Here is a 27,642-nt window from a genome sequence, read left to right as displayed (position 1 = left end):
TGTCAAGTTTCTTTGTAGTGTAATTATACTGAAGAAAGAAAAAAATATTTTGCTATGATAACAACATGCACAGTGCTGACCGGATCGCAGCACTCCCATAGAGAAGCGTCCCAGAACAGAGCACAGGGTCCCCAGCAGGCCGGGTGCTGTGCGGCAGAAGCAATCTCCACGTACGTCATACTCACATCTTAGAACCGACAGAAGCAACACAGAGAAATGATTATTAGCGAAAGCAAAAAAACGCACAAAATGAAAAACACGGGAACTGCTGAGAAAAGACGCGTTTGCTCAGTGGAGAGGGGAGGAAGGCAGGGGACCGCGCCAGGCGGCTGACACGTGCCGGCCAGTCAAGGCGCACCCAGCCTGAGCGGGTGAGGGGGGGGCTCCTGCCGGGCAGCGGGGTTCACACCAGACGGCGGGGCTCCTGCCAGCCACGGGGTTCGCACAGGGCTGGGGGCTCCCGCTGGGGAGTGGGGCCCCCGAGCTCGGACCCTCCAGCGCTTCGTGCTCCCGGTGCCCAGTGGGCACGCGGGTCCTTGCTTCCCACGGGGACTTACAGGCTCACTCACATGCCCTGCGCGCAAAGAACCCTTCCTTGCAAGCCCCGGATGAGAGGCGGGAAGTCCACGCGGAGAGCCGAGATGCTAGTCCAAAGCAGAGATGACATCAAGGTCCTTGACCCCGGGGGCACCCCAGTCGGGCTAAGTCCGCAGACCAAACCCACAGAAATGGGTGCCCCGCCGACGGGGGTCCGGAGAAAGGCGAGGGGCTTCAGCGCTCCCCTGAGCAAAGCAGGGCCCCGGTCACCGCGTCGGGCAGAGCGCTCTGCGTCACGAGTAGCGGCGCAGACGGGACTAGACGAGAACCACTCGCAGCGGAGGCTTTCCCTCGGACCCGTTCTCCCCGCGGACTCGCTCCGAAGGCACCCTGCGTGCCGAGCGCGGCACGGGCACTTGCGGGGCGGTGCGCAAGCAACAACACGGCCGCTGAGCCGAGTGCTCGCTGCCGGGTCCCGCGAACGTCGGCCCTCGACCGCCCCCAGGCCCCATGTGACACCGGGCGACGCGCACGGTGCAGCCCGGGGCTGGCTGTGGGGGAGCGCGGCGGCTGGCGGGGCGGGCACTGGGTATGCGGGATGGACAGCCCGGAACGAGCCAGGTCCACCGCACCTGAGCAGGTCGCTTCCGTAGGACTCTTACAAGTACCACTTCCCCGGGAGGCTCTGGGGACACACGTGACCTCTCTGTCACCAGAGCCCACTGTGGGCACGCGGTACGTGTCTACGTGGTGACGACGATGCCGCGTGACAGCCGGACGGGCCCTGCGCACGCCTGCCGCTCTGAGAGCGGGAAGGGCTCTGTGCCGGGTGGCTCCCTCAGCGTGCGAGGCCCCAGCACACGCCATGCACTGTGCCAGGCACGGGGCCAAGCGAGGCCCCTCTCCCCACGGAGCACGGCGAGCACGCGGAATCAGAAACCGGGCAGGACGAGGCTCCGCGACCGGTGGAGACGCAAGCATTACCGCAGCAGGCGGACGGAACCCCAGGCGGCCTGCGGGCACAGGAGGAACCCCTCGGGGGGTTCGCAGAGCATCCGCACAGCTGGCGTGTGGCGGAGGGGGGCGTGCGGGGCGGGGAAGGCGGGCTGGCCCCGTCGGCTACGATGCCGAGGCGCCAGGGGTGAGGGTCCACGGCAGCCGGAATTCTGGCCCCGGCAGAAACAGCCGAGAGCACAGGACGGCCCCACTCTCGGGACGTAAGTGACAGAGACATCACCTTTGGACCGCGTTTTGGAGAAAGCTGGTTTATAAAGACGTGTGCGCCTTCCTCTTCCAAATGCTTACCTCCCCGCGCCCTCTATACTGTTTTACTCTGTTCTGTTACAGAAAACGGTTACTCTAGCTTCATGCTTCATGCACGATTTATCAGGTTTTAATTGCTCACTCACATAAAAACGTTCATTCATGTGTACTATGTATTTTTAAAATACATTTTAAAATGTACTTTGGGGAAATACACGTTTATACGGTAAAGATTAGTCTTGAAACTAAATAGACACCTCACAATAACTATTTACATCCCAAGCTTACTTACAAGGGTTACCGTTTTGAAACACTGTTCGCATTAAAAGACTGTCTTACTCAATACTTTGTCTCACTTGACAGATACATCAGGTGGTTTCTGAAACATAAAGTCAGTGAGGCACAGGAATCCAATCCAAGGGCACTGTAAGTAAGTCTACTGGCAGTAAACAAAACCAGTCCGAGAAACATCTCCCAATTCTTCAATATTATATTATCAACACATTCATGTATGGAAAAGTGTCAGATTTCTAGACTAATCAAAGAATAACAACTCTGCCCCTCCAAGTAGCATCTTCTACGGAATCTCTTCTCAAGATGTATTGGAGTCTTGGCTCCTGTTCAGCTCTGTGTGGACAAACTTCTTTCATACCGACAAAGATAACTTTCAATAAAATCATAGTCAGTGAGACTAGACGTTTGTTTTATCTTAGTTCTCAAACCTACCTTATGGGAATGATGTAGGAAAAGAGGAGGAGGAACCGAAACAGGCTGCGGTACCACGGGCCAACAAATCCTTGTAAGGTTACCATAACAACCGACAGGGCAACTAAAGCCACAAACAGCGCTTTGGTCAGCTGGTTGAGTTCAAGGTCCAACAAACCAACCTGAAAGAAAAGCACAAAATTTAGGCATAACCATGAAGCATCTGATACTGCAAATTTGAATGCACAATAGTGATGACTAAGGCTCCTCTTGTACTGACCTTAACCCTAACGAAATACAAAAAGGTATTAACTTTACTTTTCTCCTGAAAAGCCTCTTCAGAGATTTAAGCAGAATTTCTAAAAAGGAGTCGCGATCCCCAGAGCGTTTGCAGAAAGGTTCCACCGAGAAAACACGACTCCAGCGTAGCCAACCACAAAACGCTGAAATCCTTCCCGAGATCGAGGCGTTCCGACAGCCGGCTGCGGTGAGCCGGGACGCGGGATCTCATTCCGACGGAGCGCCCCAGAAAAGGACGGCCTCTACCAACCCTCGCTGCCAGGAGCCGGTCTCAACTAAGCAGGAAAGCAGCAGGGCAGTTGGCCTGAACGGATTCCTTTTTAAATTTACACAGACCCTACACTTTACGTTCTCCCAATAAGGTATCAGGAGTCATTCCGTGGACCGTGGCCTCGCTGAGCAAAACATGAGGGGAGGTCGCGTCCCTGGGAACGAGCTCCTCTCTGGCTGCGTCCCGTGCGGGATCGTGGCAATGGCGAGAAGCGGCGTTGGCTCCTCAACTCAGACGTGTGCAACTGGGATTTCGAGCTCCGGCGGCCTGCACGAATCCCCCCTGCGAAGTCACCGGTTTGAAGGACCACAGCGCAGTACAGGGTGTGGGGGGACACGGGGTGGGGTCTTGGGCTTTGCAAAAAGGCTTCCGAGCTACAGGGGGAGAAGGGGGGCCGCAGAGCAACTACTTTTCCTCGGGAATCGAAAAGCAGGCTAGTTTGAACGCTGGCGCTATAACCTTGGGAGAATTGAGCGCCCTTTTCTCATCTGTAAAATGAGGTTGCAAAAGCGGCTTCGTCACGAGACTCGGGGCTAAATGAGACGGAGCGCAGCTCCGGGTCCAGGGCGAGCCCTCATGCACATTCTTGTCCTCGTCACTGGCACTAGGAAACCCTTCCAGCTGATCCCTGCTTCCTAACTGTGCGGGCAAGCCCTGCTTTCCTCCGCTCTCCGCTGGCGCTCCCCGCCTGCTGACCAGACGAGGTGGACTCCCTGTGGGCCCGGGGAAGCTCCCTGTCACTCCCGGTGACTGTCAGGCCGCAGCTGGCACGTGTTCAGCACACTGCCTGCTCCCGACGCCCAGGATGCCGACAGCAGACTGGGTCTCCATCACGGGAGTTTCCCCCGAATCTGTACAAGTTTTGAGAGAGGGTGATTTAAACAAAAAGAAAGTGACTGCCGTAACTTTGATAAAATACATGGGGTACTGTAATTCTCAAACTAAACAGTTTTTAGTTTGAGCTAATTAGTACCTTAGTTTATTTTTGAAAATCCCTAACTGTGGCCAGTAAAAGGTTAGCTTTCCCCATGTCTCATGAATTTAGTTCACATCTGGTTTTGATTAACATTTGCCACACACTTGCAGGAGAACATTAGAACATGCAGTTAGGAAGAAAACACAAAACGTTGTCAGGAAATCCAGTTAAGCGTGGCTACAAAAAAAATTCACTCATTGAATAAATACACGTCAATGTCTCCTGCATTTTACTCCTACCTACAGTGTAAGGTTATGAAAAATGAGTCAACTATGAGACTCTACCTGGAAGAAACAGCCAGTCTAGTAGGAAAACTAAGACGAGCCACCAGCCATACAAAATTACAAGTCTTCCCCTCTAACCCAGTGTGTGTACAGATACTCACCGCCTTTAAGAACAGCCTAGAAACACGGGAACGACACGGACCCGGAAGTAACGACCGACGTCGTTCTAGAGCTTGGGTTCTACCCGCACACCCACCAAGACACGGCAGGGTCTGTGCCCTGGGCGGCCTGTGACAGGCCCCGCCCCATAGGCTCCACCCCAGAGGCTCACTTTCTGCGAGCCCCGCCCCTCTCGCCGACCCCTGGGGTCCCCGCCCCTGCGGCCCCGCCCCTCTGGCTGACACCTGTGGTCCAGGCCCCTGGGAAGAAAGCCCAAGACCCGTTGGAAGGTGGTCTGGTCTGTTCAGGCACATCCAGCCTCCTAACTAAGGAACTTCAAAGCAAACCCAGCTGGGCCCCCAGCACTCACTCCGGTTTTCCTGGTTTTCCTGCGGCCACAGGCAGGGGGGCCCTTCTGCGGCCAGCCTTCCCGTTCTGCACAAGGTGGCCTTCGGGCCAAGGGGCCGCGCGGGACACGGGGTCCACACCCGGCCTCCGCCTGCAGCCGCGCAACACAGCCTCCCCCCGGGGCCCAGGCGGGGCTGCGGAGGAACCCTGACCAGGTTCCGGAAACTTCCGGTAGGGCTGCCCTGCGAGGGCCGGGCTTCCCCCGAGGGGCAGGCAGCTCCAGACCACGGCTCCTGATTTATCAACCGCACTTAAAAAGCAGCATGACGTGGACAAATATCTTGCCGTTTCCGCTACTCCAACTACTCCATAGTTTATGCTTGAATTATTGAGAAAAATAGGTTTTGGGATTAAAATGAAGAAAAATTAAGCCGAGGAAGTAGAGCATGTTTCAAAGCGCAGCTCCTTCTGCTGTGACAAAGGAGGCCTAAGTGTCAGGCCTCGCTGAGGGTCAGATGAAGTCATTACTCATTCAGTCAGGGAAGGAAGGCTCAATTACCTCAGCCTAAAGATGCTATCAATGAACGCAAAGTGCACATTTTACTCTATTCATCCAAATCCCATTAAAAAGTGAAAGGGATGATTTAATCGGGCCTTCCAGAGTTGGTCTTTTTTTCGTAATAAAATAAAGAATCACTGTCTCGCAAAATGCATAACCACTACCTCCCACTCTCCCTGCACCACAGCAGTGAAAGCCTGGAAAAGCTGAGGACAAAAACGGTCAGAAACGAACACAAAGTTTCCTTTGAAAAGGGCCACATATAGGATGGGAGCTGACGCGGCCCCTGCACACCGACCGGCAGACCCGCCGTGGGCACCAGCAGCTTGGCCATCCCCCCCGCCCCCGCCCCACCCCGCGGCCCCGCAGCTCTTCCTGCAACGTCCAGCAGAAAGGACAGCCTCACCGTCGCAAGCCTCCCTGTGTGCGGGGTAACGACAACCGTCCCCTAACGGGCTGCTCCCTGCATTCTGGCAGGAAGCCTTGAGCTCTGACTTTTCTCCCTGGAAAATCACTGCAGCCGAGCTCTAGCGAACAGTACGGTCAGAATTTTCCTGTGTCGGTGCTAACACAACACAGGGCAAAGAAAAGATGTATTTCAACAATTAGCTTCTTACGGGTACACTTCTGGCTGATAGCTAGTATCTCTATACTCATTTCTCTAAAACAGACTTAAAAGTTTCTTCAACTCACCTAAAATGCAATCTGGACTCTGAAAAACTATTCAGTATAAGAACTAGTTAACTTGTAAACTTACAGCTTTTACAAAGAAGACCGTGGCTTCAGTTGTGATGTGAATCTCTTCCTTCTTTAGAAAATTTCTGGAAACACCTGAACCAAATGCCTTTTGCTGTAACTGCAAAACCTTTCAACTCATAAAATATGTTATTAATCCCTCGAAGTAATTTTGACTGTATAAGAAAAGGTAAATTAAGTACACTAGCAAGCAATTTTCAACATTTATTGTAATTTCCTATATTAGTAAAGCAAATTTTCTTCTACTTGTCATAATATTTGTTTTATTTGAAACAACTGTGATAACAAAATTAAATACGCTACTGGAAATTTTAATCTCCAAGGGAAAATTTGTGCATAATGTCTAAGACACCACAATGGTTCTGCAAAGGGGCTGTTCTAGGATAATGAACACAATAATTGCCTGTATAATCTAAAATGCTACTAATGGCAACGATCACAAATCCATTTAGCTCCTCTTTAATTTATGTACCAAGTTTTAAATAGCTAATGGTTCTCAGTAAAATAATGGTTTATACCAACAATAAAGGGTAAATACGGTATTCTTCCGCTTAATCAAGAAAAGATCAGTCAGGTTTTCTTAAGTGGGCGCGTGGACGAACGAGAACCCGCCTCATCTCTGGGACACGGTGCCGTCCCGTCCATCCCAAAGTAAAACCCCGCAGTGTGGCCCTCAGTCCCTAAGACGTCAGTGCACACCCCAAACTGGAACAGAGGTCTCGTGTTCTAACTTGGCTAAGAGGCAAAACAAAAGGACCAGTGCCACAGCGCACGACCGTACGGTATCACCCCCAGATCGGCATGACGTGAACCTCAACATACCTTTATCAGTCTTCTAAAGCTCACATGTAACCCGTCACAGAGAAGTGTTTCAGAATAGCAAAACAGGAGGATGTGAAATACCAGAAAGCTAATTTAAACTCTTGCAAAACGCTAAATGTTATTTTAATTGTCCGATGTTATCGCTGCACACGTATCATATTTTGAAAGGCAGAAAAGCCTCCGACCTAACAGCCCGAGAGTCAATTCGCTCAAGATGACTCCACGCAGGCAGAAGTACGGCTTTGCACGGGAAAGATTACCTACAGGGAAACACAACGCGATTAGCGCCGTTTGCCGTTTAACAGCCAAATTACTCTCGGATCAGCCCTTCAAGTTCCTCATCACTCAGAGTCTGGAGTCTGACTACAAAACCGATAGCAGGGCTGCACCGTAACCCAACTGAAATCCCTGTATGAGGCACATTCCTTTTCAATATCTTTGAAGCAAATCAGCCCTCCACTTCCCACTTTTAGTAGAATCTTAAGAAACAAGGAAAAAATGGGTAACTTTCAGACCTTCATCTGTGCCACTGAAATATGCATTTCAAATAACTGAAACTCGTCCACTAAATCTAACTCCCAAACCTTACAGCAGGAACGCTTTCCATTTTGGAGTTTCAATCAAAAGCGTTAGTTTCTAAGAAGCGCTATTTAGCCTTTTGCTCTTTTTCTCCCGTCTGCTTATTTACTCACCTTTCGACACCGACTACTGAGTGGTAGGTGTCGGCCGCGCTCTGCAGACGTGTCTGAACGACCGCTGCTCGCGCCTCAGCGATCTGCGAAATACGCAGTGTGCCCGCGAGCCGCGTTAGTCTGCTGGCTCAGTAATCTGTGCTGTGGAAACTCCCTAAATAAGCATCCGTACACGATTCTTAACGTTGCAATACAGCCCCTTGATTTTTAAAAACCGAAATGTGTATTTACACACCAAACAGTTTAAAGTCTATCGCGTGAGTGTTTCATATCCTACATTTTTACCTATCAACAAATTCCGCCTGACCCTTCTACACTCAGCAATTAAGGTTTCTGTTTCCCTTGCTTACTATATAGTTATGACAGGGATGTTTTTCGTTGAATGTTTAACGTTAACAAAGAAAATAAGGTTGTTCTATTTTTCACACAAACAAAACAAAGCACTGATGTGAGGATCAGCTACTCAGCAAGCAGGGAAGCCGTGCCCGTGTCAACGTGGGAGACGTCGAGAGACAGGGGATTCAAGGCACGACCTGAGCCTGGCATGCACAAACTCGGGACGACCACGCAGAGTGTCAGAGCACTTGTCGGCCGGCCTACAGTAAGCACGTTGTTAAAGCTGAAATTATTCCTAAAATCCTTGCAGATCATCTGAGAAATTTCAATACTGGCTTTAGCATTTCCTATATGGCACGTATCCACTCGACAGGATACTTTTTATAACTGACAAAAATGCCACAACACAGCACACTGCCTACGAACGTATGTATACACACGTGCACACATCTCAGATTTGTTTCTGCAAAATGCAGGCTCACTTTATGTTCACACAGGACAATCTGGTCATTTCCGGTACCATCAGCTTCCTCTGTCATATCAGAACCTTGATTCGGGTATAACCGATTTATCAGGAGTCATCAAACTTAAATCAATACAGTGCCTTAAAAATAAGTGGCAAGCTAAATGTTTAATTTTTAAGGTAATAAATTATTTCAAAATACTCTCTTACGTACAATCTGTGACACATCAAAGACAAACAAAAATGAGTATGTGTAAACGTGCAAAAAGAGTCTAGAAACTACTTGGAAATTTAATTTGCACTCGATGTACACAAGTTACATTAAAATCCAGGGCTGAATATTAAGAAACCCCATAAGTTTCTAATGTACCATACTCCTCCTTTTATTTTACAATGGTCCACAGAATTTATTTGAAGAGTGGGGACATAAGAAGACTAAGATGTACAAACCACTGCCATCCCAGCGCTACACTGAATACTATTCGTGTGCACTGCTGTCTTATTTCCTGTTCGTATTTCATTGCAGGGGGCGGGGGGCGGGGGGGGGGGGGGCAAAATGTGCGGCACTCTGTAGTTTAGCCAGCAGAGGGCGCTCAAGTTTGATGCTTATTTGTTCTGAATCCTGAAAGCCTTTTTTTTTTAAATGCAGAAACTCAATCTCTAATTCAACCAATTCAGTATATTTAATATGTTGTTGTTTTATAAAAATAGTTACTTTAAACATCTATTTTTGCCATGCAGAATTCAGGACATAATTTACAGACTTCACCATGCTGGACTGCAGGGGAATTTCCTGAATAAAAATATACTGTCATATAAGGGATCATTTTTAAAGCCCTGACATCCAAAATACTGCAGGTGACTAACACAGTACCAGAGCGCTAAGGCTTCTGAAGATGCAGGTCTGTAAACAAAACCGACACACGAAACAACGGCCAACGGCTGGCATTAATGGTTTCAAGACGCTGCACCCTCATTTTCGTCTTAACCAAGTAGGAAGCTGTCAATTTTACATGGTTTTGCCAAGACCACTCGCCAATTTAAAATAATTACTTCAATAACCTAAGTTATCCACTGACACCAGAAACCTTAACGTTCAATATCGTTTGTGTAAGTGAAATTCGAGCTCAGGCATTTGGATTTCAATATAATTAAAGAAGCAGTTGATTTGGGTAATTTTATACTTAACAGATATTTTACAAATAGCATTAACTTAGTCTCAAATCCTTACTATCTAAAAACACAATAGCCGTGAGTTTAGGGGTCTCGTAATGCTCTCACCGTGTTTAAACAACAAAGCCCGGGGGCGCCTGGGTGGCTCAGTCGGCTGAGCCTCCGACTTCAGCTCCGGTCTCGATCTCGCAGATCCTGACTTCAAGCCCTGCATCGGGCTCTCGGCTGACAGGTCGGAGCCTGAAGCCTGCTTTGGATTCTGTCTCCCTCTCTCTGCCCCTTCCCCACTCATGCTCTGTCTCTATCTCTCAAAAATGAATAAACGTTAAAAAAAAAATTTTTTTTTTTAAATAAACAACAAAACCCAGAGGGCCGCGGCCAGAGCAGATCGGGCCCACGGTCACCAGTACAAGGGACACCCAGCATGCCCAGGGACACGGGCTGTGGCCTGCATCTTCCAACACTTTAAAGACCTGACGCTCTTGGGAGTTCTTTGTTCCCTAGCAACATGAGAACCAGATTTTTCTAATAATAACTCTAATGGTACTTAAATTTTTCAAGAAAGGCTTTTATTAGAGTCTTAAAAGTTGAACGGACACGGCAGGAAAGGGAAGACCACTGATTCGGGAGAGCGGCTGACAGGGAGGCGGCCCCCGCCTCAGGCCGCAGCCTGGCCCCCAGTGGGCACAGGAGAGACGGTGGCCGGCTGCTCAGTGGGGAGCGCGTGCACGTGCGGGGCCCCTTGAGTGTGTCAGGTCCTCTATTTTAAACACCGTGTCCGTGGATTTCAGAAATGCCCTGGAAATACACTCTTATTCACTCAGAGATCACTGACACAATGGTATCGGCTGGAAAATGCTGCATTACTGAGCCATTACCGAACTCTACTCGAGTCTCGGCCCTACTTACTACTTGCCGAGGGGACCGTCAAGCACACAGCCACGCTTCTCATGCTACCGCGTCCTGAAATCCCCGAGCGCAAGGACGGCTTCCCTTCGGGGAAGAGCTGAAAGTCTACACGGTACCTTTCTGATATCCAGAAAATGAGGTGTTGAAGGAATTATTCCTGTGAGTGGCTTGGGATCGCTGGACCACAGGTAACAGGGCAAAGCTGGACGTGGAGGAGGGCACAGGCCAGAGCACCCCTCCTCCAGCGCGGCGAGGCCCTGCAACCCACAGGAGGCGCGAGGCGGGCCAGGGGAAGGCACCTGCCGGGGGCTTCACCCTGAGACCTGTTGGTCCTTCCCCTCCCCTCCCCTCACTCTTCTTTCCTTTGTTTAAAACATTGCATGGAATGGGGGCTAGGGGGTACCACCTTTCCACCTGCTTATTTTCCTTATACGACTTTGAACAAAGAAACGGTTATATTTCTATTAGTAAAAAAGGTCATTAATTGGTAACGAACTCTTTATTTCCAACCCTAGGTCCTCTTTCGTAAGACGTCACGATGCAGAAGAGTCTCCATAATAAAGTCAGAAACCTGCTTGGAGATCAACTTTAAGCCGCTACGTGTAAGCTCTTGCTTTGGCGCTCGGCGAGCACGTGCATACGACGCTTTGCGCGGGAGGGAGGGCGTTGGCGCTAGTTCAGTGTCCCGTAGAACAGTGACTCCAGGGGTCTGGCTTCCTTAGGGACTGCAGTCGAAGCTGCTAGTTGCCAGCAGCACGTCGTGGGATGGAGGGGACGACAACTAGCAGGAAACCCCAGTGGCAGAGTCCCGTTTAGCTCCCCGTCTGGCCCTCTGCAGGCCACCATGCCCCCCGGTGCTGCCAGCCGCCACGTCCCAAGAAGGCCACGATGGCGTCCGGTCTCGCGTCACTGTCTCCCTCGTGGTTCTCAGTTTATCGTATCAATATGTAGGCACTTACGGACCAGGTAAGGTCTCCACCCCAATCTCCACACATCCAGCAACTGTCATTACATAAACCACTCAATAGTGCTTGTAAATCAAGGGTCATTAGCTGACTTGACAAGATCTGGGACTACAGTATTTACTGGAATCAACCAGGACCACTGTGTCACTGAGCTCACGGAGTCCCTGGCGATGAGAGGCCAGCCCCCATCTGCAACCGAGGGCAGCACCCGCGAGATCCGTAGCACACCGGGGACCAGAGCTCGAAACATCTCGGAATGACACGGCCCCGCACATGGGGACCAGTTCTGTCCATGTTCTGTGACCACCCCCCACCCCCACGTCAGTGTCAGCAGCTACTGACCCACAGTGAGTCGCAGGTGACCACGCAGAATGGCGTGGGCACACTGGTGGACAGTGGCCACCGGTCTAGCTTTGAGTCAGTCCGTGGCTTTCAAGACTTACATGCCTCTGGATTTTCAAGAAAAATGGAATTTAGCAGATTTGCTGAAAACTGCGTATGACAAACTTGAGGCGGTTAAAGACTTTCCACCTTGCTTTACCTCTTTTATTATCAAAACTGTCCGTGTAAGAAGAGTTATTAGCGGTATCTTGGCAAGACGTAGCACTATTTTAAATCTAAAAGTTTTGTGTTCCTTCATATCTTCAAAGACATTTTATGAACCATTTCATACTTAATGGCTTGTAAGCAATCCCAGGAGTTAGGAATTGTGTGAAAAGTTGCCCAGATTGACAGATAAAGTGAAAAGGTCTGTATTAATTTCCAAATAAAGAAATGCATGGCGTGGTATCTCACGATGATTACACTCTAAAGTACCAATTAGAACGCATCAGAAACTAGAGCAAGTTGACACTCTACAATAAAGCAAATAATTTCCAGTTGGAGGGGCAGAAAATGTTAATATGCAATGTTCAAGCCTACAAGAATCTTTGTAAAAGGAAGTAGCTAATAAGGTTTAATGATGCATGTCAGGAAGCCACAGTATGTAGGGAAACACAGCTGGCTTCATTTTGTAAACTATTTGATATACACATCTTTCTGGTTCGCGACGATCAGCTGTGCCAGTGCCGCAGGGGACAGTTCAGCCCGAGTCAGGGCACTCTTCTCCTCCCCTGAACTACAAGTGAAAGACACTAACATAGGACAGTGCTGCAGGCTGGGGCCCTGACCGCACCGTATCCGCTCACAAGAGAGGATTAAAGAAGCCTTCCGTGAAGTGTCGCGGAAAACGATCTTACCAGCCCGAAGAGCTACTAAGTGCTAGAACCGTGACAACAAACCATAACGCAGATGAAACACTTGGATTTAGTGAATTACTTACCTTCCCAAGACGGACACCATCATTCGTACCTGGCTACTGAAATACCAACGATCTGAAAACCGGCTCCACAGAGAAACCCCACAGCACAGGACCGCGCGGCCCTCCCGGGGGAACGTGTGTGTGTGTGGGGGGGACTCCACTCCAAAAGGCACACGCGTCCTGCTCACACGCACTCGGCTCCGGGGCCCTGGGACGTGCAGGGGACAGCAATCGGTAGCAGACGACAGAAGCTCGCGGCACTTGTACCCGATGGCAGCTGAGGGTCACTGGAAGCCGGCGAAGCTTCCACAGGAAACCCCGTGTTAGGCAACCATCAAACGGAAAAGCTCTTAGACACAAATGAACGACTCAGCCACCAGAAGACAACTCCTAGGTCACAACACTAATATCAGAATGCGGTGAAAGCACTCGGAGCCGCTTACTTGAAACGTCATTACACACATTAGCTGCTAAAACAAACATGCCACATGACAACGAAAGAGCAGTAAAATTCTATAATTAGGGAACTGTCTTACGGAACATACTCAACAGGTTCCGGCTCCGGGGGACGGCTGGGAACAGCCACTGTGCCGAGAGTCTGCACTGAAGGTGCCCCGGCACCGTGGCGGTGGGGGGGTCACAGCTGTGGGGGGTCACAGCTCCCGGTGATCTGAGAAGGGTCTCAGAGTCTCGAAGACGGTCTGTCAAGCCTGTGTGCTCAAAAATAAAGTCTTACGACGGCGCAGCCAGGCCGGAAGCGAGGAGACGAGGGAGACCGTGCCGCCCAGTGGGGACGTCCCCGCCAGGAGCTAGCTCCGTGCTGGAGTCCATCAGTCCACGTTCTCTGTGAAAGAAGATGCGGGCAGAAGCGCTCCACGCACACAAAAATCAAATGCGTAAGTAACCGATTTACTGTAACAAGATGAGCCACACTGATAACTAAAACGGTTCCATTTTGGGTTGAAACTGTTCACCTAATTTCCGGCTTCTCACGACCTTAGCAACTTCCGAGCCAACAGTCTTCGCCAAGTGCTTTGGCATGACTTCGCCGTCCATCCTCGGAACCCCATCCCAGGCCAGTACGCATGGCTGACGCCCCAGGAGCTGTGGCCGGGACCCGGCCGGACCCAGGCCAGACCCAGGCCGGTGGCCCAGGCCTCCTGGGCCTGCAGCTGCGCTAGAGAGGATCTCGTTTTCATCCCCACAATCCGATCTTCGGTTGCACTTCTCGTTAACGACACACACTTGCATTGGGTTCACGAAACGAAGACTGGTCAAACCCCGCTTATCAAAACGTTCTCTTTCCTGTTTCTTATTCAGATGTGGTAAAACCTGCGTAACCGGCAACAAGTACTTAGGGAAAAGAACAGACTAAATAAAACGGATGTTGTAACCGAAACGACTACGAAACAGTCATCAAAGGCAGGTCCTTCATCCAGCCAAGTGATCGGAAGCACACCTTCGCCACCTGCCCGGCTCCACGCCTTCCTACCAGAGGGGCCTCCCCCTGCGCTCTAAGTGGGTGCGGCTGACAACATCCCGTCCTCGGCAGAGCTGGGGGACACGGGGCCGCGAGCAGGGACGGTGTGTGTGGAACCCTGAAGCTCTGGGTTGGGCAGGAGGGCGTCCTTGGAGAGCCAGGGGCAGGGGACACGGTGCACACAAGCGCCCTTGCTCACCTGTGCAGCAAGCGGGGCCCCAGACGCTCGGAAAGGCAACGTACATCCCCGCGTCTTTCCGAACCCCTCAGAGCTTTATACTTAATCGGTAATTAACTGTCCTCAGGAGACAATGCTCTCAAGAAAACGGCAAGGTTAGGAACGCATCCCTCCTAAAGGATAATCATATAACTTACATGAAAAGCATCGTAAGCGAGAGAAGACGCTGCCGTGAATTGCCTGAAGCAAGCGGTGGTCATCAGATTTCCTTTAAACAATGACACACTGCAGGTAAGCTCATTTTTCTTCAATTTCCTTTCAAAGTAAGTATGACATGATGGTAGGAGATGGCACCATAATGACTAGAATTTAAACGAATTAATTCTCACCCGACTATTTTCAGTACCTATAATACGCGGAAGCACACCGCTTCCTCCCATCTGCCTGTCACTGCGACAATAGACTCAAGCAAGCTTCAGCGTGCGTGTCCTCCCAGAGCTCAGGGGCCCACGCTGGGCCCACGCTCTATCCTGGGGCTCGGCTCTAGAAGAGCCCGTGCACACGTGTGGGTGCACGCGCCACATCTGTGTGAAGTGCAGGGATTTAATGTGGCCTGTTTGGAAACTCCCCGTCTGATTTTCGTCTCGAGATGCAGAACCAGAGCCTGACTGTGGGCGGCGGGCACTCGGGCAGAGCTGGCGCCTCTCTGGGAGGGTGTCCGTCGGCCAGTCTAGCACCACGTGACCACGTGGCCTCAAACCTTCCCACGTGGCTTTCTAAAGCTCCTACAAGGCGCGACACATCTGGGCCCAAGGGGTCTGTGCCTGAAAGCCCCCTTCGCCTCCGAGCCATCTGCACGGGCGGTTCAGGGCAGGCTCAGCAGGCGGCCTGGCGGGGACGCCCTCCCTGGACCTGCCCTGCCCAGGCCACCAGGCCACGGTGGGCACAGGGGAACTGCTCATTCTTGTTCTTCCTCAGGTGACAAAACTGCACGTACTTATCTATCCTCTGATCAGATTTTTACCTTTACTTTTTATTCCCCCGCCTGTGTTCCAATCCAAGCCAAAACGAGGCTACAGGATAGCTGACTTGGCTGCTGAGCTGCCCCCCAACTCGCAACGGGAGGGCACAGGAGCTGCTGGCCCCTTAGCCACTGGGCACACACATCACCATCTCAGCATGGGAGGCAGGGGAAGGAAGCCGAATTTCAAGTCGATCAAACCTGCTGCCCACCCACGTCCATAGCTCGTGAGGGCAGGAGGGTGGCCCAGGGCTGGCCGGGAGGGTCGGGGGCGGGCTGTGCCCACAACAAACCGGGGAGCTGACCCCGGCCCCACCAACTCCGTTGAGTAGACGCGGCTGGGGAAAAATCCGGATGCGGCCGAGCGCCTCCAAAGCGACCACCCCTCCCTCCCAAGGTCGGGATGGTACGGAGCCAGAACAACAAGGGCGGGACGGGCCCGGTCAAGGGCACGCTGCACTCTGGCTCCAGCACAGCAGCCCGCAGGGCTGCCACACGGGAGGCACGCTGTCTCCGCACCGACATGTCAGGCACCCAAGGTCGGCCTCCCTCACACCCGCGCCACGGCAGCCCCGTGGCCCCACAGGGTTAGCACACCTGAGCAGCAGCGGTGAAGAGGGCTATCGGCGGCCAGACGGGGTAGTTCTTATTTTTTTAAGTTTATTTATTTTGAGAGAGACAGAGCAAGCGGGGTAGGGGCAGAGAGAGAGGGGGACAGAGGATCCGAGGCAGGCTCCACACTGTCAGCACAGAACCCAATGCCGGGCTCCAACTCATGAGCTGCGAGTTCGTGACCTGAGCCGAAGTCAGTGGCTTGACCGAGCCACCCAGGTGCCCCTAGACAGGGTAACTTTTGACATGGCAGTGCTCGACATCTGACTGGGGATGTATCGTTAAAATGCAAAGTATGCATTTAGTATTTTTAACGGGAAGCCAATTTGGGAATAAAAAGTTCACTGCAATTACACTTTTATAGAGCAGTAAACAGAAAATGAAATTCTAAGAAGGTAACAACTGAAACAGCATCAACGAAGTCTACATACATACTTACAAGTAAATTGAACAAAAGGTGTACGAAACTCTACAAAGAAAAATCCTAAGACATTATTGAGGAACTTAAATAACACCTGAATGAACGTGGGATACACAGCATGCGTCAAAGTTCTCTGAAGATTAAAAGCAATCCGAATCAAAGCCCCTGCAGTAACTGAAGATCATTAGCACAGAAGCTGACGAACATGAACAGAGCCATCGGAGAAGAGGGTCCGGACGCACACCCACTGCACACAGACATGCACCCACACCTGCGGCACCGGGGAAAGGACAGACCGTCAGGACGGTTATGGGTCTGCTTCCTCACACCAGACACAAGAATAAACTCGAAATGGATGAAAGACCTAAATGTAAGACAGGAGCCGTCAAAATCCTCGAGGAGAAAATAGGCAACAAACCTCTCTGACCTCGGCTGCAGCAACTTCTTACCTGACACGTCTCCGGAGGCAAGGGAAACAAAAGTAAAAATGAACTATTGGGACCTCATCAAGATAAAAAGCTTCCGCACAGCGAAGGAAACAATCAGCAAAACTAAAAGGCAACCGACAGAATGGGAGAAGATATTTGCAAGCGACATATCAGATGAAGGGTTAGTATCCAAAATCTATAAAGAATTTATCAAACTCAACACCCAAAAATACAAATAATCCAGTGAAGAAATGGGCAAAGACATGAATAGACACTCTCCAAAGAAGACATTCAGGTGGCCAACCAACACACGAAAAAATGCTCAACATCATCATCATCATCATCATCATCATCATCATCATCAGGGAAATACAAATCAAAACCACAATGCGATACCACCTCACACCTGTCAGAGTGGCTAAATTAACAACTCAGGCAACAACAGATGTTGGCGAGGATTCGGAGAAAGAGGATCTCTTTGGCATTGTTGGTGGCGATGCAAGCTGGTGCAGCCACTCTGGAGAAGAGCATGGAGGTTCCTCAAAAAATTAAAAATAGAACCACCCTACGACCCACCAATTGCACTACTAGGAATTTATCCAAAGGATACAGGAAGCACTGAGTCAAAGAGGCATATGCACCCCGATGTTTATAGCAGTGCTAGCGACCATAGCTAAAGTATGGAAAGAGCCCAAATGTCCAGACACGTGAATGAACAAAGAAGATGTGGTCTGTATACGATGGAATACTACTCAGCAATCAAAAAGAATGAAATCTTGCCATATGCAACAACATGGATGGAACTAGAGTGTGTCAGGCTAAGCAACACAAATCAGTCAGAGAACCACAAATACCACATGAGGTCACTCATATGTGGAACTTCAGAAACACAACAGATGAACACAGGAAAAGGGAAGACAAAATAAGGCGAACACAGAGAGGGATGCAAACCGTAAGACTCCTAAATGCAGAGAACAGACTGAGGGTTGATGAAGGCAGGTGGGTGGGGGATGGGCTAGAGGGGTGACGGGCACGAAGGAGGGCACTTGTTGGGACGAGCACTGGGTGTGGTATGTGAGTGATAAATCACTAAATTCTGTTCCTGAAATAATTATTACATTATATGTTAACTAACTTTGCATTTACATTTTTAAACAAGTAAAATAAGTCAATAAATAAAACTTGACATCTAAGGGGAAAAAAAAAAAAAAAAGGTTACGGGTCCACTGAATGTCCACATGGGAAAACCGCAAACTGTCCCGTCCCCACGCACACCAAAGAGAAAACCCAGGTTCACAGGTCAAGAGATGTGACAGAGGTAAGAAGATAAGGGAATATCTTTGGGACCTGGGGCAGAGGGAGACCTCACACCAGAAAGACAAGGGGCCAGCTGGATTAGTAGAGAACCGCTATTCCGCAAGACTCCAGGAACTCGAGGGTGGGCGGAGTCCCACGCCCTAGCAGCCACCTGCTCAGCAGGAGACGAGAAGGACTAACGGCCCAGGGGACAAACAGCTAAAAGACACACACGGATGCTTCTCACACCAACATGCCCGGGGCCGCCAGGAAGCTCAGAAAGGGAGCTGAGCCTCATCAGTCCTCGGGGAAATGAGGACAAAGAACACAGGAAGCGTCCCCACATATCCCTACAACGCTCCCAGCGGGAAAAGCAGGCGATGCGGGCGGGCACCAGGTCACGGCGGAACCGGGGCTCCCGGCACCGGGACGGACGAAAAGCGTGTCTCGTCCTGGAGACTGGGATCACGCGAAGCGACCGTGAACACATCGTGCGGCCAAGCCCCCACCCGGGGGAAGCACGCCTGGGCGCACGCCGACACACGCACGCCGACGTCTGCCGCAGAACCACGGGGAACAGCGAAACGCTGGTGGGGCCCGAAGGTTCCCTCCCTCGACTGCAGACGACGCACCACGCGCTCGCGGTCACACCGGGGACGCGGGCACCGACGCGGCACACGGCAGCAGCTGCGGCCGGCCTCACACACGCAGAGCTTTGCGCCCGATGAGCCAGGCTCAACACAACACGCTTCCCGAAACCGCGTTGTGCAAACGGGAGAGCGAGAGGAGTCGTGCCGCCGAGGCAGGACGGTGGCTCTGCGCGGGGAGGAAAGAGCGAGGCAGGGAAGCTCCCGGAGCGCCCTTTCCCGCCCAAGTGCCAGAAGGGGAGGTGGCTCGCCGACCCGCACGCCTCGGGTTTGTGCGCTCTGGTGCACGCATGGGAACGGAAGGTAAGAGTTACAACGGGGTAACGCAGACGCAACGTCACTCTGTTCTTGAACCCGATGTGAGGACGGACGGAAACCCTCACCGCGGAAGCCTCCGCCGCTCCACGGCACAAGACCGAGGGCTAGGAGCAAGGCGTGTGGCGGGCGACCGCCTCAGGGGACGACGAGGCGCAAAACTGGATCTAACGCCTCAGAAGACGCTAACAGAGAGCACCTCTGGAAGCTCAGAGAAGGAGCCGGCATATAATGGACGCGACCATCTAAGGCGGCACAGGGGCGCCCACAGACGTCCCCCCACGGCGACCCACGCTTCCACGCGTGACCGCAAACCGCACGCCACCCGTCGCACTCCCGAGCCCCACGGCATGCACGCGGCGGCACGTGGGTGCACACTCGCCTCCCTGCTCGTGCGTCCGGCAGCACGACTGGGAAGGCGGTGGGGGCGAGGGGGTCTCCCTCTCTCCAGTTTCCCAACCGGGTGGTCGTGTTCAATCTACCGGTTCCTCCTCCCTCCCAGGTTCTGGAAGACTCTGGCTAACCCTTCAGCTGTCCTTTTCGTCCCTGGGCTGGCCCCCTCCTCCGGCCTGCGTGACGGCGAGGGGACACCCGTTCCCAGCAGTGTGGGAGGTTGGGGGGGGGGGTGGCCTGCCCCTTTCCAGGCCAGTGCTCTGACTTCCTCTGGCTTCCGTCAAGATGCTCCCTGCCTTTGGGTCGCCACGGTCTGAGTGTCACACAAGTGGGTCCCGCCTTTCCTGGCATTCACCGGGCTCGGTGTTCCTCAAGCGTCCTGATCCGCGGCTGGCGTCTGCCACTAGTTTTAGGGAACGCTCAGCGTTACTGCTTCAGCTGCCTGTCTGTCCCCTCTGCGGCCGGTGTCCCCGCTGGGGGTGTGCTGCATTGCTGAGAGTGTCCTCACTCCTCGGGGGCTCCGCTCCAGGCTTCTGGGTCCCCCTTCCCGTTCCTTTTCCTTTCTGCTTCTCATTCGGGAGGTCTCTCTGCGCGTGTCTTTGGGCAGAGTCTCCCCTGGGCCGTGTCCAGCCCACCGAGAAGCTCACCACTGACGATCTTCGTTTCTGTTACAGTGATTTTCATTTCCACCACCTCCTCTTGGTCCTGAGTGTCCACCTCCCTGAAGGCAGCGTCCACATCCGCTGACCTCGGTCGCATCTCTTGACCTGGGAATCTGGGTTTTCCTTTTGATGTGGGTGGGGACGGGACAGTTTGCAGTTTTCCCATGTGGACATTCAGTGGACCCGTAACTTTTTTTTTTCCTTAGATGTCGAGTTTATTTATTGACTTAATTTACTTCTTTAAAAACTTAAATTCAAAGTTAGTTAACTCTCACACAACGTCTACTTTTCCTATTAGAGCGCTTAACGTGTTGACCATGGACCCTTCACGTTCCCGGTCTAACTCCAAACACGGGGTCACACAGGGGCCCGGCCCTGCGGCTTGCTTCGTTTCGTCAGCCTTTTTCCCTACCTGGCAGCGTGTCTTACGAGGTTTGTTTCAAGCCGGACATGACACACCACGTAATAGGAACTGACGTAAACAGCTTTTAGCATGAGGTTTCCTATGAATCCGGGCAGGACCTCCGGCGTCCACCTCTCCGTCTCCCGCCGACCTGGGCTTCCTGAGTGCGGCTTTCTCGCTGGGGACCCACTACGGCTGCACCAGCCACCCGCTGGCGTGCACGTACAGCGTGAGACAGGAAGAGTGTTCTAGAATTCCGTAACTAACTCAGGTTTTTAAGGGATCTGCCACCTTCACAAGTGGGGGGCTAAGTGGGAGAGATGCCCTCCCCGGGTGGCACAAGGCCAGACAGGCTTTTCACGGTCTAGGAGTAAGACACTTGCCATTGTCCCCTCCCTGCTTTGCAGGGCAGGTGGTGTTCTGCACGTGAAAGCCCACAGAAGTGAGCCCCCAAGACGGCAGCACCCAGGCCCCAGCCTAGGTGCGCAGCCGTCGTCCAGAATCTGTCACAATGAGCACTTACTTGTTCCACCCAGTTTCCAGTTCCAGCTCAGCACATCTCAGCCTGTGTCTCCAGATTTCGGGGGACAGTCACCGGTTTTGTGGGCTCAGCTCCTTTCCGCTCAAGGGCCAGGAGTGTGGGTTTCCCGGGCTGATGCTGGAGGGCACAGTGTGCTCCCCGCTTCCAGCAGGATGGAGGGGCAGAGACGAGGCCCCAGGGATGCCGGAACCACAAGCTGGGAGAAACCCAAATTTCCGGTCACCCCAAGAAGAGCAGTCTCCAGGCAGGAACAAGCTGTTTCCGAGCCACTGGACACGTTGGGGACTGTTCCTACACATTAGCTCGCTCTGAGTCACCTGTCAGCAAACCCCAACATCCGGATCCCTGCTTCTGGGGACTCCTTGCTGGAGAAAGTCACACAGCAATTTAAGATAATCCTTCTAGAAACGCAGGCTCCAGCCTCTACTAGGGCCTCAGCAACACGGATCCATCTCTCCGATGCCCTGTACGGCTTGCTCTCCAGCCTTCTCCACTCCAAATCCCCGAGGTTTCTCTCAAGGCCAGAGGCCTCTCCCCTGACTTAACTTCCTTTCCTGTTACGTTTATTTGAGAAAAAGCACGCATCAGCACAGAGACCGACGCGGGGCTCAATCCCACGGGTCACGAGGTCATGACCTGAGCGGACATCAAGTCTGACACTCAACGGACCGAGCCGCCCGGCTGGCCGCACTGTGACAGACAAGCACATTTCCTGCTTCATCCAGAACACGGAGCTGAGTGGCTTCTCCACCCCGCTGGACGAATCTGCACCCACCAGACTTCCTCCTGTTCTCTCTCCTGCCTCGTGAAACGGGAGGTCCCCCCATCCGGTTCAAGCACACCCGCCGCTTTGCCGAAGGCCTTCCCGCTTCCTTTCGGATGTGCTTCTGCCGACCTGGTCTCTCTGGAATCGTCCACCTCTTCCCTGCTACTGGCGTGGCTGGAAACATGCTTCCATGGAAACGTGGCCACACTTTTTCTGCCCTAGAAACAACAGCCAGTCCCAGAAAACCCGTCAGGCCACCCGCTCCCCGCCCTCTCCTTACCTCCCTCCATCTGACTTCCACCTTCACCTTCTAGAAGTCTCCAAAGTCGTCCCAACAGTCAGATGCGTGTCTATTTTCTAGTTAGCTGCATTTGATACTGGTGATCATCCCCTCTGGCTCGAAACTCTTCTCTGATTCAACTCATAGCTCCGCCCCTTTTTGTGGCTTCTATTCCTCTGACCTATACTCTAAACTCTTAGAGGAGCACAGATCACGTCCTTGGCCCAAGCCTACTCAGTTTCCGTGAGTATAGTATCTGTCCCCACGATATCTCTACCATGACCAGGAGATACAGGACCATATCTAATCGCACCTAGAATTCTCGACCTCCGAGTATGCCAACATTCGGGAAGTTTAGAGTAGTAGGTGCCATTTTTATAGGAGGTAGGCAGGGATGTGCAAAGCATACCTGTATTTTCCTAAAACAAGTTCCTAGATATTCAATCTAGCAGAATATAATCTGGTCACATCCTACAATTAGCAATTAGTATTTCAGATTTAAATTAAATTTCATTCTGGCCTTGGCCATTCTGTTTCCGCGCCCCTACCTACCTCTAAGTTCCAGGATGGACTGAGGGGGCTCAGTAGCAGCTGAGGACGGGGAGGCCACCCTCCGCCCACTATCCGCAAGGTAGCGGCCCTGGGTGCTGGATCCCGGGGCCGGTGGTCGGCACCATGGCAGCCGTTCTCCCGGTCTTCTCCCCAGTACGCACCCTCCTGGGGGCATGGAAACCTCCGGCACTGTCCTGTGTGACTGTGAAGCCCGCAGTACTCGTGGGAGGGGCTCACATGCAGAGGACCAGGGACCAGGCTGTCTCCGGCTTGCACAGCTCCGCTGGCGGGGGCGGGGGCGGGTCTGGGAGGCAGCAACGCCACATCCACACCTGTCTTTCGTGTCCTGTCCCGTCCAGGGCAGGCTAAGACATCGCGGGGATGCCCACGCTGGACGGTTTGCTTGTGTCATCTCTCTTTTGTACCGCCCACGAATAAACTCTACCTGGGTTCCCTGAAGACCCGACTTCTTAAATCTCAAAGCACACAGTTCTTTCAAATCAAAGTCTCAGTTCTCAAGACCATTACGTTTGTTTGTTTTCAATCTACTTAGAAACTCAAAAGCTGAGCACTAGGCTACGTATTTTTTGCTTCACGTTGATATTTTACAAATTCTAGTTCTCGTGTGTCTGGTGTCAGAAAGTGGCCCGGGTTCCTTCTCCTGCACGTCGCTGTCCAGTTTTCCCAGCACCACTTGCCGACGCGACCGTCTTTTTTCCACTGGATGTTCTTTCCCGCTCTGTTGGAGATGCGTTGGCCACACGCGTGGGGGTCCGTTTCTGGGTCCTCTATTCTGTTCGTGGACCTACTTTGAGCAGTTATGAAGCGTCGGACGACGTGCTGTACATAAAGTGCACGACGTCACCTCCTCACTCTCGTGCCGTCCAGCCGGCTGCGTCCAGATGTCTGGCGTGCGTCTCCCCTCGCTCCGGCACAGCCTTGCACACAGCTGCACAACAACCCACCGCACCACACACACCTCCTCCCCTCAGCTCGTTCCGCCCTGGGTCGGGGGTGTGGGTCAAGCCCTCCTCGGCGGCACAGAGGGCCCTGGGTGACCCAGCCCTTGAGCGTGTCTTCAAGGACAACTCTTGCCGCCCCTTCCTTACACACACACCAACAGCACCCCGTCGCTCCTGGTCCGGGACCGGGGCCCGTCCCCGACCTTGTAGCCCCCTCCTCGGGTCCGACCCCTCCGGGCCCCACCTCCCTCACAACCCCGGGTCGGTTAGGGTCTGTCTTCGGTGCTCCCCACACACCCGACGACGGGCAAGACTGTAACGGCCAGGTCTGTTAACGTGTGTCCCACTGGGCGGGCGACACGCTCCTTGAGGGAAGGGGGTCTGTGTCCCCATGTACTTCCCTCCCTCCAGAAGCACCTGTTGTACAAAACAAGTGTTCGCCAATGACGAAGGAGCAAGTTACCAGCACTCCAGGCAGTTCTCAGCAGAGCCGGGAGGCACTAAATACAGACTGAGCATTTATGCTCACTTTCTCAGTATGAAACGTGTAAGGTGAATTGGTAGCAAACAGTTATAAGCAGAAGCAACTTCGTATTAATCAATAACAGCAGCCAACAGCTCGACCTGCATCCAACGACCAAACTAACGGAGATTCAGAGCCGACAACGAGCAGGCGTGGGCCGGGCCCCCCCTCCCCACACGCCAGGGTGACAGGAGCCGAAGGCCTCCCACCTCACCACAGAAGCCAGTACTGCAGCACTAGCAAAACAACACTTTTAGACTTCTTGAACTACTGAGATTCTCTTTAAGGGGAAATGATGGAGTTGCTCTTCATTCACTCTTAAAACCTGCATGCGGACTGTCCCTCCAGAGCACGGTGAGTGGCACTTGGAAAACAGACCCAGGCCCTGCGTACCCTCCGTCCAACATATTGAGTCAGCGTCAAAACAGAGACGGAACACTCACCACCTGGCACGTTACACGTCCTTAAAACGATTCGAAACGTGTATTAAATGAAACTGTGCGATGACACAGATACTTTAAGATGTGCAAGAACCCGTTTACTTATTGACTGGTGTTAATTAGCAACCCTAAATATCGTTGCAATCGTTACGGTTCTTCATGCAGACAGCCAAGCTTTAAGGACAGATCTTGAGTAAGAATTCGGGACTAATTAAGGAACGTGAGGGAACTTTTCAATCTGATATTCTTCTAGAATCCAGAGTGCACTCTTTGGTAACCTGACCTGACTGCCAACGAGGCTGAGAGCGCGCTCTCCCGGAGTCAAGCTGCTGCAAAGCCATCTGCATTTATCTGAAGGACAGAACCAATGCATCATCTCAGCCTGAAATTACAACTTGGAAGTAGTCATTTTTCTTTATATTGTTTGGAATTAAAAACATATTAAAAGGGTCCATTATGAAAATTCTGTTTTCTGTGTTGTGGGTTTCAGACCATGTCTGTGTCTTAAGGCTATGAATTGTAATAAAAACACAAATTATTGACTTTAACTTAGGAAAATTGTCGCTCGCATGACTAAATACCCAACCCAAACACAATAAATCCCTCTCTAAATCGTGTCACGTGCAGCCCGCTCGTCCCCACAGGTTAATGGACTTTATGTAGCAATGTGACCTTCGTCTCCTTCTCTGCTTCTCAACGGCACGTGGTTTGTGTCCCGCAGCCACGCGGCCCAGCCGCAAGCACTCCCGCGGGGAAGACAAGTTGCGGGCGTGCGGCTGCACCCGCACCAACAGCCAGGTCAACAGGAATCCTCTCTGTGGCTTGAAGACCTAACTTGGGGCTCCAGGCCTAGTTTCCCGAATCTGTTCATTAACTCTGAAGTCACTTAATTTGGAATATTAAAAAACAAAAACAAAAAAACAAAACTATCCTTAATGTCAACACAGCAACTCCTTCCTCAAATAAGTCATTACTTATCGAGGGTTTACTATTTATAAAATATAGGGGAAGAGAAGGTAAACGTATCCACAACGCATTCCCTCTTTCGACTGTAATCTCTTTCAGGACACCGTTATCATTTCGAATCCCAAGCAGTAACAGCGGCAAAAGGCGATTCGCATTCAGTCCGGTTTACTGGATTCTGGAGTGGCGGACGGAGAAAGGGGCAGGACGTGGTTTCGGCAGCGTCTCTGCCCAGGGTCCGGGGACCGCTGTTCGGCAGGGGCGGGGGTGGGGGTCGGGGTCCACACGAACAATCAGGCCTCGCGCCCGTGCCTGCCCGGGGCTTTCCGTGGATAGAGGGAGGCCCCACAGCAAGAACACCTGTTAGGCGGAGACTGGGACCACGGAGATGCCAAAAGTAAAAACACTGCTCACCAGAGAAACGCTGCAGTCAGTCTCCAAGAGTGAGCACTCCCTCTTACGTCGATCAAAGACGCACCTACAGGCTCTAAGTGTTTACTACATCTTCTACCGGTTCTCTCAACAACTGACTCATCTGTTTGCTCCATCAGGATGCATTGAACATCGAACACGCTATACGCTTGGGCTGAGGTCTAGAAAACGAATAAGCAATGGCTTTAGCCCCCAAGAAATGAAATAAAAGTGAAAAAAAACACTGGAGAATAATGAATGTGTCCCCGCCCTTTCGAAACACAACACACATGAATGTGCCTGAGCAGAGTGGCCCAGTCCCCCACGAGGGCACAGGCCCAGGGGGGGGGCTGGGGCCAAGCCCATGGAGGAAGGACACAGGCAAGGATGGGCTGGCCCAGATATGCTGGAGTTCAACAGGAGGAAAGGGTGCAGCCGGCAAGTGTGGGCACTGGTCACGTAAGTAACTGCATCGAGGTAGCCAGAACCACATTCTCACTCTCAGGGAAAGGAGTTCCGACACGGAAGGAGAAAACTAGAAGACACCCTATGGACCTGAACTGAAGCAGGAAGTGTGTCTGAACTCAGGGTAATCAATATACGTACATAAAAACAGGCTTCGTGGTGTGTGGATGTGCCCACATCTGTCCATCTATCCAGCCATCCACCCATCTTCCTATCCATGCGTCCATCCGCCTGTCCGTCCATCTGTCCGCCCATCTCCTTACTCTGCCCGATGCCTGGGCCTGGGTACGGCGCATCTCGACAGCCACGAGCGCACCCAGCTCCGGACCCTGACTTCCAACCACCATTCTCTGCTGACTGCGCCCAGGACGGGGCAAAGAAGCTACAAGATGAATCTGGAATGTCTCTTTGCGGCAGAGAACACAAACAGTGTATCTCAAACGACAGCTTTACGGTAACGGGGCAGACACGGGGCTGAAGGCGCTCGGGTATATGCGCCACTCAGGGACAGAAGAGATAACGATCCCGGAACGGGCACGAAAGACAGAGTCGGGTACGAAGGGCAGGGTCTGGGGCCCAGCGCCATCAGGGCCGTGCACTCACCTGCAGCCGCTCCCCTGCCCGGGCACCTGCCACAGCGCTTCTGCTACCCAGCTGGGCAGCCCCGCTCTCTATCACACGTGTGCACACGCCCCCCCCCCCCCCCGCAATGCTCCACAGAACCTTCGAGAGAGCCACCTCTATACACTCTTTCTCGCTCCCAGTGTAAACCGTCCAACATCTATTGCGTCTGAGGAGCTCGGAGGGCAGGAAGCAAGGTGACACAGACAAGGACACAAGCGTTACCCCAGGTGACACGGGTGTTCCCCCGTTTGCTGAGCACGAACCCCGTGCCAGGGACACACAGACACGCAGACCCGCACAGTCCCTGCGGGCAGGAAGCTCGCGGACTAGAGGAACCGGCAGACAGACAACGGGTCACGTCTGTCCTAAGGCTCAGGATGGGCGCAGGCGGTTCTGAGTCCGCGCCGGGACCAGGCCCACACGGTCCCGCGGTCAGTGGACGGGTCGCTGACGCCACGGGAAGTGTCCGACAGGCTCTCCCAGGACGCCGCCTCGAACCAT

General features: G+C 52.5%; 1 protein-coding gene across 11 annotated transcripts in view; it reads right to left on the bottom strand.

Moving 5' to 3' along the window:
- Positions 1-27,642, bottom strand: part of ATP9B (ATPase phospholipid transporting 9B (putative)) — a 254,025-nt gene that overhangs the window by 83,103 nt on the left and 143,280 nt on the right. For 10 of the 11 annotated variants that reach the window (XM_045457995.1, XM_045458002.1, XM_045457997.1 and 7 more), the window contains one exon: positions 2,527-2,687. The exons of the other annotated variant lie outside the window; for it this stretch is intronic. In XM_045457995.1, coding sequence (XP_045313951.1) covers positions 2,527-2,687 — 161 coding nt within the window. The remainder of the gene's footprint in view (positions 1-2,526; positions 2,688-27,642) is intronic. 11 annotated transcript variants of the gene reach the window in all.

This window comes from Leopardus geoffroyi, chromosome D3 (genome assembly GCF_018350155.1).
Source record: "Leopardus geoffroyi isolate Oge1 chromosome D3, O.geoffroyi_Oge1_pat1.0, whole genome shotgun sequence".
NCBI lineage: Eukaryota > Metazoa > Chordata > Mammalia > Carnivora > Felidae > Leopardus > Leopardus geoffroyi.
The sequence above is the reverse complement of the archived record's forward strand: the minus strand, read 5'-3'. Positions and strand labels throughout refer to the sequence as shown.